This window comes from Meles meles, chromosome 12 (genome assembly GCF_922984935.1).
Source record: "Meles meles chromosome 12, mMelMel3.1 paternal haplotype, whole genome shotgun sequence".
In the NCBI taxonomy this organism is placed as follows: Eukaryota; Metazoa; Chordata; class Mammalia; order Carnivora; family Mustelidae; genus Meles; species Meles meles.
Genome location: NC_060077.1, coordinates 30063504 through 30076077, shown reverse-complemented (window position 1 = coordinate 30076077; position 12574 = coordinate 30063504). Strand labels below are relative to the sequence as shown.

Genomic DNA, 12574 nt, shown 5'->3' with positions numbered 1-12574 from the left:
CTGGCTCTGACCAAGACGTTTTGCTCCAGTCTCTTGCCCAGTCCCAGTCTTCAGACCTCGGGTTCACCTCGATGTATCCTCCACGGTGTGAACCCGGGGCACCCGCCAGGCAGACGAGGTAGCAGGGTTACAAGCATCTCTTGGCAGCCCGCTGGCCAAGTAAACTCCAGAGCTGCAGCGCCCCCTGGTGGCTGATACTAGGAAGTGCCACGGCCCAGGCCAGAAAAGGGATGACCTGGCCCCCTGCTCCTGGGGCTCAGGGTGAGGAAGGACAGTGATTGGTCTGAGTCTCCCCTCACCCACCGGCCAGGCTCTCGTGTACATTCTCAGACTAGCTCCAGCACCTGAGAGGTTATGACCTCTGAATCCCGCCTCTCCACCCTTCCTCACCGTACAGCTCCAATTCACACATAGGATACTGAGGCCCAGCGATAGGGGAGCTGGGCCGGCAAGGCTGCCCAGAGCCTCACGCTGCGACCCCCATTTATTGCACTGCTTTGTCACTCACAGGGGAAGCAAATCCCTCCAAGTTCCACTCTGGCCCCAGCGGGCATCTCATCCCTAGTTTGCCAGGAAGCCTTGCCCACCCCAACACTCAGTAGCCAGCAGGCTCCCCGCCTTTCCTGGGGTCTGAGGCAGCTGCCCAGCCACTGGCCGTGTGGACAATGGCTTGCACCACACCGAGGAAGTCGGAAGCGTTCTCAGTGTTGTGGTGCCGAGTCTTCAGGGCTGCAGTCACCGCCTGGGGGTGGGAGGGGATAGAGAGTTCTCAGCAGAGGCTGTGAAGCCATCTGAACCGCACAGACCCACACTGAACCACACAGACGGTGCCGTTTCCAGCCCGGGGCCAGGAAGAACAAATCGGGGGCAGCTGGGCCTAGTGAGTCTCCTTGGAGCAAGTGGCCTGACCCAGGTTGCACAGGGGTTCAAGATGGCCCAGGCAGGGCACCTGGGTGGCTCAGTGGGTTAAAGCCGCTGCCTTTGGCTTGGGTCATGATCCCAGGGTCCTGGGATCGAGCCCCGCGTCGGGCTCTCTGCTCAGCGGGGAGCCTGCTTCCCCCTCTCTCTCTCTGCCTGCCTCTCTGCCTACTTGTGATTTCTGTCTGTCAAATAAATAAATAAAATCTTTAAAAAAAAAAAAAAAGATGGCCCAGGCAGTGGAGGTGAAGTTCATCTGCCCCAGGCAGAGGCTGGTAGTCTACTCTTTGATGACTCAGGAGATCTGGGCCTCCATCCTAGGACCCCCGTGACCCCCCTTCGTGACTCAGTTTCCTTGGCCCTGTCCCACCTTGTCAATGTCTCTCTCCAGCGTTGTGGTGTTGGGCAGAAGCTGGTTGTGAAGTCGGGGCTCCTCTACTGCCCGTTTTACATCGTAGCCAAACCACAGGTTATGGATGATGGCCTGGAGGGCAAAGGGATGGGGTCAGCGTGGCCCAGGGGCAGGGGCTGGAGGGGACAGGTAGATGGCACGTACCAGTGCGGTGGCTGTAGTGATGTGCGTGCCCCCAGAGGCACCCACCACCATGCGGACCTGGCCATCCTGGCCCACGAGGATCGCCGGACACATGGACGAGAGGGGCTGCTTCCCTGTGGTCACCAGATGGGCGGGCAGGGACAGAGATGCTGGTCAGCTGCCTGCCCAGGGCACCAGCCCTCTCTTGACCCAAGTCCCTCCCCGCCCCGCACCTGGTTTGATGAAGTTGGCTGGGGAGGGGGGCACCCCAAACTGGTTGGTGATGTTGGGGGAGCTGAAGTCATCCATCTCATCATTGAATATGATCCCGCTGACCTGTGAGCGTACCTTGGAACCAAAGCTGCAGACCAGCCGCATCAGACAACTGTGCCAGGTCCAGCCCCTACCCCACCCAGCCCCCACCCACCCACCGAAGCTCCACCCAGCCCAGGGAGGCTGAGGGCAGGCGCTCTACCAAGGTGGGGCTTCAGTTTCCCCACCATGAAAGGGGTTGATGGAGCTCCCTCCTGGGAGACACAAGCAGCCCTACTAGAGGTTGATGGTGCTGGTGGCGGACACAGCGCTGCCATCCTCTGCAACCACGGACAGGTGGGCTGTGCCACCGTCATCGGGCGTGTAGAACTCAGGCTCATAGTAGGAGGTCGGGTGTGTGGTGTCGTCAGAGATCCGGGCCCGGAGCTGAGCGGCAAAGAACTCGGAGCTCATGTTGCGGACCACCTGCCGAGACCCCAGAGCTGGCCTGAGGAGGTGGGGGGGAGGATGGGGAGGGGGCACAGGCTTGTGCGAGCAGCTCTTGGGAAGCCCCCAACATGGCCCTGACCACAACCCTCCTGCACGCCCAACCTCACGTAGCCTGTCTGATCCCCTTTCCAGGCTCTGCCTCCGCTGCAGTCCAGCAACTCTTAGCATTGGTCTGTCCGCCCCACAAGCCCCCACTCTGGCCCCATTCAACCATTCGTTCATTCATGGAGCTTGTACTGCATGTTTGGATTAACAGGGAACACACACATGGGTCCTTGCCCTTCTGGCAGGGACGATAAAGGGAGGCAGGGATGATAAAGGGAGGCAGGGACATGCTGGAGAGAACAAGCCGGGTAAAGGGGATAGAGAAGGACCAGGTGGGAGTGGAATTGTCAGGGAGGGCTTCTCAGAGGAGGTGATGTCTGAAAAGAGGCCTGAATGAGGCCTGGTGGTAAATGCAAAGGCCCTGAGGCAGGTCTGTGAGTGACAGGCAAAGAGTGAATAGGGTCAAAGAGAGAGGTGGTAGGAGACGTTAGCAGGGGGTTATCCCAGTAAGTCTTCAGAGGCCCTATAAGGAGTCTGGCTTTTGCTTTGAGCCACCGGGGCCTGGGACAGAGGAAGGAGCACACCAGTAGTTCACAGGATCACTCTGGCAGCTGTGTGGGGGTGTAGTGTAGAACCCAACTGGGAGGCTATGGCATCAACCAAGTGAGAGATGGGGGCTGGTGTGGAAGGGAGAGAACCAACGGTCCCAAAGCCTTCAGTGCGGAGAGGCCATTTGACTGTGGAGGTAGACACTGCGGAAGGGACAGTGAAGGTGGACAGTCAGGAGCTTGATTTTGGAGACACGCCCTTTCCTGTTGCAGATGGGTGTGGATCTATGTGTGTGGAGTTCATGGGCAAGATCAGGCTGAGGATAAACAGGGAGCCATCAGCCTCCAGTCGCTGCTTCAACCTGTGTGCATGAGCAGGGTCCCCATGGTGGTAAGGACAAAGAGGAGAGGAGAGGAGAGAGGAGCCAACAAGGAAAGCCCCTGGGGACTGAGCAAAGAAAATGCCTCCAGAATTTTCCAGCAACACCCTACAGGGATAATTTTCAGCCTGAATCTACTCCCAAGAAAACAGAAAGTCAAATCCAGGATGTGGGATGGTTCTGCAAGACAGCTGCCCTGGGCTTTAAAAAGCAGCAAAACACTCCAGACATCTGTTGTAGGTTCGGAGACTGGAGGGACAGAACAGGGACTTCGAGGGATGAGTCTGATGGGCTCTGGACCTAAACAACCCTGGGACCCTCGGGAACACAGGTGTCTAATGGGCCAGGTCCTCTCGAAGGTGGTATGGAGATCTCTCAGTCTCAGGAGCTACAACCTAAAGTGTGATATCAGGGACTGACCATCTGATACCCCAAAAAGCACACACATGTCAATAAAAAGGGGTGGATGGAGGCAGGGAGAGAGGAAGGGGATGGGGCAAAATGTCCACAACTTTGCAAAATGAAAGGTGAGGAAAGGAGGTGGCCAACTGAACTGGGTGAGATGCTGCTGAGGGGGACCCAAAGGGGAAACTGAGGCTGGACTCTGGAGGGGGGGTGGAGTGAGGGGTTCTGGCAGGGGGGATGTGGAGCGAGGAGGGCAGAGCCTGATGGGAGAGGGCCTGAGAAAGGGATGGAGAGGCCCAGTGTGCCCTGAGTGGAAGCAGAGGAAGGGGAGGCAGCAGCGACAAGCAGATGCCTCTTTCCAGAACTACCTGTCAGAAAGGGCAGGACGGGAATGCTGGAAGGAGCGCAGGGCTGCAGGAGAGGCTGAGTTGACAGGTGGAGGAGCAGAGGGGCGGGGGCTGCAGAGAGAGAGGGAGGCAATGCAGTGGCCTCAGGGGGATGAGTGTCCAGGTCCCTGGCGGCCACGGGGAGTAGCACGAAATGGTCCTCAGGAAAGAAGAGAGATCTAGGAGAGCAGAGCGGCAGCTGAGAGGCACAGGTCAGTGTGAGGGGGTCTGCAGGTCTACCCCAGAATGGGGGATCCAAGTAGGTAAAGGGGCACCATGATGGGAGGCTCAGTGAAGGCTCAGCCTGGAACTGGGGTATTTGGCTGTGAGTGGGTCGGGCTGTGCAGGGCCTGGGTGGGGATCAGGGAAGGGTTAGCTGCTGGATGTGACCAACAAGCTGGTCGCTGAGGCCTCTGCCACCCAGACCCCACCCCTGCCCCTCCTCCATCCTCCTCATCATCCTCGAGGGTCGAGATGTCCCTACGTATTCCTCAGCTCAGCAGTGAACACTCCAAAAGCTTCCAGACCAGGGGTACAGCCCCCAAGGTGTGAGCGTGGCCAGGGATAGGGGCCACTAATTACTCATTGCCGACTTGTCACACTGCGAGCTCCCTGTGGCAGAGGACTAAACTCGGGGTCGCCAGTCCATCCAGCACATGGTAGGCCCACCACCAAAGTCGGTGGTAGGAATGGATTAATTCAGCATGTGTGAGGTTGGGGTGGCCCAGGGAACCATCGTGGCACCTCCATGAGAGGCCCTCCCCACCCATCGTGGACCTCTTACCACCCCTGCCTCTTACCGCCATCACATCAACAAACTTGGGGTCCCCAAGCAGGGTCCTCTTGGCATAGGCGAACCGGAAGGCCTCCACAATGCGGTGGTAGGTCAATCCCTTCTGCTCGGGTGTTTCCACACTCGCCCGGGAGAAGTTGTACCCTGATGGAGCAGAGATGGGACACACCGGCAGTCCCAGGGCCCTTGGGACACCCCAGCTTGGCCAAGACAGCTGGGTGTTCCCAGGTAGGCTCACACCTCCCTGAATCTCTTTGCTTGGCCCAGCTTGAGAAGGGGAACGTTGAATAACGACGAGTGGACACTTTGGAGGAATGGAAGGATGGAATGAGGCAAGGGACCTCTGGACCTGGGTCTCAAATGTCCAGCTAGAAGGGTGACCCAGTCTTACCTGGTCCCAGAAGACCACTTAGATTTGTCAGACACGTCCTCTGGACCAGCCCCCCCGCACCCACTAGCTGTGAACTTCCAGCACTGGGTAACTGGGCAAGGCAGACAGACCTTGTCACCCCTAAGCCCTTGTAGGGGCTGTTCCCAGCCCAGGATGCTCCTCCACACCGTTTTTACTTCCCAACCACTCCTCTTCCTCCCTTAGCCCCTGACCACCGCGCCCCCCCCCCACCCCCCCGCAACACACACAGCCCTGGTCCCTCTGCACTGCCTCCTACAGGTTCATGGTGCGACAGCTCACCCTTAAGGATGTTGAGGATAAGAGCCAGCACTGGGCCACTGAGCGGGGCGCTGGGCATGTAGAGATGGGCGTCCCCAAGGCTGATGTTCAGGGGGTTCTCGATCAGCCTGGCATGGTAGTCATTGAGGTCCTTGGCGGTCATGATGCCCCCTGCCAAGAGCAGCTCAGTGGGGGGACATGGGGACGGGGCCCCAAACCCAAGGGGAGGACAAGATCATCAAACTGAAAGCCCTCGCCCACCTGGAGGGTCCCTGCCCCTCCCCCTCCCCATGGCCTCATCCCCCAGTCCCTCTGTGCTTCCCAAAGATGCCTCTTCTCCATCGCCAGGCTCAGGCCAGCTGCCCTCCACCTGTTTGCCCCACTGGCCTCCAGGTCCGCCTTCTCTTCCCCCGGAACCAAGAGTCCTCTTCCCTAAGTGGAAAATATCTGCTCCTATCTCCCCCAGTCCTCTCCCCCAGAGGGTGAGGTGAAAGGAGACTCTTAATTCTACAGGAAATGGGCTCCAGACAAACCAGGTTATTTACAGGCTAATTTCCTGCCCCAGCGCTGAAGGTCAGCATGCTAATCACACTCTTCTGTGTCTCTGATAAAAAGAACAGTATGAAGAAATCCACACTGACGGGCGCCTGGGTGGCTCAGTGGATTAAGCCGCTGCCTTCGGCTCAGGTCATGATCCCAGTGTCCTGGGATCGAGCCCCACATCGGGCTCTCTGCTCAGCAGGGAGCCTGCTTCCCTTCCTCTCTCTCCCTTCCTCTCTCTGCCTGCCTCTCTGCCTACTTGTGATCTCTGTCTGTCAAATAAATAAATAAAATTTAAAAAAAAAAAAAAGAAATCCACACTGGGGAGGGAGAGGCAGCGGCAGGCTGCCTGGCTGAAATTCATCAGAACCTGTCCCTGCTTGCAGCCCCTCCAAGGCCTCTCTCGCCAAGCCCACCCTCATCTATGACCCTCGGGGATAATTAAAGCTCACCTTCTCTGGGCCTTGGCCTGTTCCATCTGCCAGGAAAGCTCTTCCTCTCTCCAACCTCATCTGGAGTTCATGTACTACCTCCTCTAGGAAGTCCTCCCAGACCTGCATGTCAAGGCTCCCTCAGCCCGAGCTCCTACCTAGGACTGTATTCTTCCACTGAGAACTTTCTCTCCTGAACTGCACTGGTCTCTCAGTCATGACCTAACCAAGATCTGTAGATTCTTGTCACCTGTCACTGAGTGCAGACGTCTCTTTGACACCCACCCCTCCACCAGATGCTGCTGAGGGCCTAGAGTCTGGGCCAAGGCAGGACCAGAGGACCTAAGACCTCTGAGCTCTGGCTCAGGGTTCCTTCCCCCGGGCTGCTGAGGTTGCCCACTCACCAGCCTCCTGAATGTCCTTGATAATCTGGGCTGTGAGGCTCCCATTGTAGAAGGCTTGGGCTCCCTCCACAGCCAGCGTCTCATACGTTTCCGCCAACCGTGGCAAGGTCAATTTGTCCCCTTGCTGCAGCACCTTCCCATTGCGGCAGAACACCTCACTGGGGCAGAGAGAGTCCTGTGAGGCTGGCAGGCCGGCTGGATTAAGCCAGTCACTTCCCACCCAATCACAGGAGATCAAAGGACAGTGAGCAGGGCACCTGGGTGGCTCAGTGGGATAAGCCTCTGCCTTCGTCTCAGGTCATGATCTCAGGGTCCTGGGATCAAGCCCCGCATCAGGCTCTCTGCTCAGCAGGGAACCTGCTTCCCCCTCTCTGTGCCTGCCTCTCTGCCTACTTGTGATCTCTCTCTGTCAAATAAATAAATAAAGTCTTCAAAAAAAAAAAAAAAAAAAAAAAAGACAGCGAGCACCCTTCCATGGGTGTGTGGCCCTCATCTTCTGGTGTCCAGTCCAGGCCTCCTAGAGCCCTTGCCACTTAGGACACACAAGCCTGGGAAGACACCAGGCTCAAAATGCGATCCCATGCACATTAGGAAAGGTTCCTGTATCCTAGACCTCAGCCCTCCATCAGCACAGGTTCCTGAAAGCACCCTGCCAGTCATTCACAGCTTGCAGGGAACCTTGGGCCATGTCTGCCCGGCCTGTGGCTCAGGGCAGGCCAAACCCCCACAGACATACCACAGGGCAGGCCGCTGCTCGATGACTGCCCGTCTTTTCTCCAGGGCTGCTGCCAAGCCCTTCCCCACAGGGAAGCCCTGGCGGGCCAGCTGGATGCTGGGCCGGAAGAGGCGAGCCCAGGGCAGCCGCCCGTGCCGCTGGTGGGCCAGTTCATAGCCACGGATCTCACCGGGAACCGCCACCGACAGCCCCCCTGTACAGGGACAGGGACACACACACACACACACAGTTAGTGGCTCTAGTCTGGGGACACCGGGAGGGATGCTCTCTCAGACCACAACCTAGGTACAGTCCCCAGATGGGATCAGTGAGTTTTCGGAAAAAAATGTCATTGTCCTATCCGGACTCAGCAGGCAAGAGTGTAGATGGTTAGGGACATGCGAGGGAGGCCACAGGTCAGGGAGAGGTGGTTCCTTCTGCTGGATTCTGCTGTCCAAGGATGAGATGACTGCCTCTGCGGGGGGGCCACCAGGTTTGAAATCCTGTGCCAGGCCACAGCTGCACACAAGACTGTGGGGAAGCCAGACCCTTGCCATCTCTCAGTCTGAGCTTCCTCGCCCACAGACTCAAGGGGTCCACCAGAACCCACAGAACTCCCCAGTGCAAGCCCGGGGCCACCCTGACGCTGAGCCAGTTCCAAGGCAAGATCTCTACCTTTCTCCCCTCTACTGTCCCAGAACCAAGACCTGAGCCCAAACCCCTGCCCTTTACAGTCTCTGGGCCTCAGTTTCCCCATCTGACCACAAAGCACTCCTTAGAGGAGCCCATAGTTCCACTGGAAACACCTATAGACCCTGATCCCCACCTACCCCCACGGCCCACTATGCCCTAAATTGGATACTGATGCAGAAAGGTACAGCCACGGCCCCCACTCCCAGACACCCTCTTGTTTTCACCCCTGAATGACAAGGGCCATCTCAGCTACCCCCAGACTAGGCAGTGTCTAGGTTCATAACAACCTGAAGTTGGGCACAAGAGCCAGGGTATTAGGATCTGCATGTCTGCACATCTCAGAAGGTCTGATACCCAGCCCGTAATCCCTGCCACCTTAAATAAATGCCTCCCCGACCTTGGGCCAATCAGGTCTCACACCACCCTGCTCGCCAAAGCCACGACTGACCCCCATACTGGCAGACCCCGGTCTTCTCTCAACTTCACCTTACCTGGCCCATCTCTCCTGCCGGGTCACCTCTGCATCCCACGTGCCAGGTTCTCCTAGAGTCTCTGCTGTCTACTCCCCAGATCAGAGCTTGAACTTGAACTTGAAGCTCCATTATGTGCTCACAACTCCACATATACTCTCTGGCCTGGCCTGCTCCTCTGATGGCCAGACCTGAGGACGCGGCTGCCCACCCCTAAAAGGCATCTCGAACTTAACACGCTTAAAACGCAACTCCTATCTCCCAAACCCATTCCCCACAGCCTTTCTGTTCTCTGCTAGGGATGCCCCCTCTTTCCGGGTGCAGATCGAACACTGGGCATTCAGGACACTTGGCATATGTGTCACACCCAACCTATCAGCAGACGCAGAGGCTCCCCATTCCAGGTATGTTGAGTACCAACCACCTCCCAACACCATCTTCTCCCCCTGAATATCATGGTGACCTCCTGACAGGTCACCTCACGGGCAGGCCGCTTGCTCCTGACCCTTCTGCAGCAGCTCAAGGGGTTATGTCCAACCTACCCCAGATCCACCCCCACAAACACCCCGAGAGACACTGCTCCCTCTCTCCGACAAGAAGCAGGGTCTTCGCAATGACCCACGAGGTCTGACGCCATCTGAGCCATTCTGGCCCTGGGGTCAGCCAGTGCAGCCTCGCTGGTCACCGCGTGGGCCACTTGCTCTGCCTCCGGACACCAGCACAGCTCCCCTCACTCCACTCCAGCTTCTGGGTCTTTGCTTAGTCAGCCTGTCCCCGAGCGTGCTGAACTTGGTGAATCGATGCCATCTGGCTCTTCCCTGCCTCTGCTATCCTGGCTCGACTTGGCCACGGATTTCGGATTTCGCCTGTTGCCTTTGCTTTGTCCCCTGGCTTGGGGAACAGCCCCTGACATTTTAAGAGGTACCCAACAAGTCCTGGTTAAATAAATGTATTCCAAGGGCCCCTAAGGTGCTAAGCCTGTAAGATGCCAGTGAATTTCATTTCTACCCATTCAGAGGTTCCCAAGGGATATAGGAATTCAAAGACTCTGTAGGTTGGAGAGGACTCTAAGGGGGCCGGGCTATCCGCAGGGCCCTGCCTACCGCCCAGGGCTGAGGGGCAGAACCTGCAGTTGGAGATGGGATCTATTAAGCCAACAGCCAGAACTTTTTGCTTCCAACCTCCTAGCCTGCAATCCGTTTGAGTCCTTGGGAGCAGCACCCCCTGGTGGCCACTGGCTTCCCCGCAGCTGCATGGGAAAACTACGGGCCTCTTCTCTGCATAAGACTTTGTTAAAAAAGACAGACTGTTGTCTCTCAAGAGCTAACCCCACAAATGAACGAACAAATGAATGACTTGGATGCCTTTGAAAAACACAAGGTTTCAACAGCCCGGGTCCAATTTTGGCCTCAGCACCACCCAGCTGTGTGACCTCAGTTGGTTTGCACTACCTCTCTGGACCTGTAAAATGAGAATCAACACAGCACTTTCCTGGATTCCCAAGCATACAAGGGAGGATTCAAGGGGCTCACTGGCGAAAAGAGCTGAGCAAAGTGCTGGCCCCAGTGACGCCCGGTATGTGCTAGCTGTTGAAATACTTATTCTCTACTAACACTGGGTGACTATGTAGGGACCTGACCCGAAAATAACTGAAGCTCCACCTCTTTTTCCCTCCATGATGATGGTCTTGACTGTTCATTACGGGAGGGTGTTGTGGGGCCAGGAAGGGATGGGTACAGTGGGCATCAGCCCAACCAGAGATGTCCCCAGCCCCAGAGGCCCATGCCTTCCCCAGCAGCTCAGCCCAGCTCTGCACCCACACCCTGACTTTGCACCTCACCTTCCTGTGACTGCTCCGAGCTATTGAACATGCTGTCAAAGGCCGCCCCCGGGGCCACCTCGCGGGCATTGATGATCTCAACTTTTCCTGGAAGGAGAAGCAGGCGGGCAATCCAGACCCACACCAACCCTCCTCACCCAAGGGTGTGAGCCCAGGGGCCGCCCAGCCCTGCCTGCCCCCAGCCCAAGTCCAGCCTGAGCTAGACAGCCACTACCATTCACCACCCCCACCCTGCTCCCTGGGGGCACTCACGTGTGGTGCTGTTGTAGATGGTGAGGAACAGGCCGCCCCCGATGCCCATGCTGTGGACATTCATGAGCCCCACGCACAGGAGGGCCGCGATGGCAGCGTCCACCGCTGAGCCGCCTTCCCTCAGCACGTCCCTATCCACGGCACATGGGGGGCAGTGAGCACCTGTGGGCTCCCCGAACCCCCAATACGGGCACCTGCCACCCACCTCCACCCTGTCAGGCCACCCTGCCCAAAGCAGGAGGGAAGAAGAGCCCCCAGTTCTGGGACTTTGCATAGAACTCTCAAGCCAATGGGCCTGTATGGTCTTCCTTTTCAAGCAAAGAGATGAACATGCATTTTATAATAGAAAGAAAATGGGAAAATTGTTACTTTTATTGGTAACTTTTTTTTCCTGTTTAAGTCTTTGAGTGGGAACTGATCTTTATAGATAATATGAGACAGGTGTCAAAAACAGCATAAAACAACAGTTGATCCAAAGAGATGGAGATTCTTAGTTCTGAGAAAATGGGGCTCAGCTAGGCCCTGGGAAACCCACACCCTGCTCTTGGAGTCAGTGTCCCCTTCTGCCCTGACCAGAGGCTGCTGAGAAGTTCCAAGGAAAGGACACGCAGTTCCGTGTGAATCAGGCACCCCTTGTCCAGGTAGCTCAGGGACAGGTGGGGAAACTTCGTCTCAGAGGGATGAGGGTCTGGGCCAGATCCACTTGCAGTGGTCCTCTTGGGTTCCCATGCCCTGTCTGCTCACCTCCCGATCTCCGAGCAATGCTTGGCGTCAGCAGCCACGGCCGCCCTGGGGTAGACATGGTTGTGTGTCTTGGAGGCTGAGGGCAGCCAAACGCACAGGCCAATGATGAGGAAGAGCACGAGGACCACGGCCACCAGGAGCAGATACATATACTTCCTCTTCATGGCTCTGCAGGCCCTGGTTGGGGTGGGAGGTGGAGGTTAACAGAGTCAGGGGCCTACCACTGGCCTGCCTCTGGACACATCCTGACCCTCACCTTCACAGGGCACAGGCCAAGATCAAGCCTCAGAAACACATCCCTGTGTCTTCTTCCAGCCCCCAGACCTTTGCTCATGCCATTCCCTCCACCAGAATCTCCTGACCCCATCTGTGCTCTCCCAAATCTCCCTGCTTATCCTCAGGGCCGCATTCCAGTAAGGACCCCATGTCCAACAGAACCCTCTTCTGGAAGCCCCCAGATTCCATGTGACCCTGCTTCTACACAGCCTCATCTATCCCCCAAAGTGGGAGCCATGGCCAAGTGTGGACGTCCAGGAGGGGCAAGCCTGGCCTGATTCCTTCTGTGACCCCCACCTCAGCCCAGAGCCAGTACCATCCATGGGCCCTCCCAGGGTCCTGCCACAGACTGTGGGGTTCAGAGAGAGGACCTCCATGGTCTCCTCCTGCAATCGTTAGCTGAGGGCCACAGGGTAGGGGCCTACCTTTCTCAGGGGATGGGAGCCCCACGCCTTGCCCGCAGAGGTGGCTGTAAAAATGGGGCAGTGGGGGCGGGGTTAGCTGAAGCAGCTGATGAGATAGTGGGGGTCTCCCTCACACACGGCAGGTGCCCGTGGCCACAGGATCTGCTCCAGAGAGACACCGCAACCCCGTAGCCTCCTGGTTTTCCTGAAAACTGAGATAGCATACCTGAAACACCCTGAGTCGGTTCCCCAACCCCGGGAGCTCTGTGAGGTTCCTCTGCCTCCAGATGAACTCTAGGGTTGAAGAGGAGGCTGTCAACTGCTCTCACGTTTGTGGGAGATCTCCAGGCACAGCCGAGAGAG

The 12574-nt window shown here is 57.3% G+C and overlaps 1 protein-coding gene across 1 annotated transcript; it reads right to left on the bottom strand.

The window, feature by feature from the left end:
* Nucleotides 1–411: 411 nt before the first annotated feature.
* On the bottom strand, nucleotides 412–11708 carry GGT1 (gamma-glutamyltransferase 1). Its single transcript, XM_046024580.1, has 12 exons — nucleotides 11532–11708; nucleotides 10788–10918; nucleotides 10536–10622; nucleotides 7554–7746; nucleotides 6818–6975; nucleotides 5464–5613; nucleotides 4780–4916; nucleotides 2004–2191; nucleotides 1687–1814; nucleotides 1475–1587; nucleotides 1289–1402; nucleotides 412–742 (listed from the first exon to the last, which is right to left on the bottom strand). The coding sequence occupies exons 1-12, from the start codon at nucleotides 11693–11695 to the stop codon at nucleotides 596–598; spliced, it is 1710 nt and encodes a 569-aa protein (XP_045880536.1). The 5' UTR covers nucleotides 11696–11708; the 3' UTR covers nucleotides 412–595.
* Nucleotides 11709–12574: the final 866 nt, after the last annotated feature.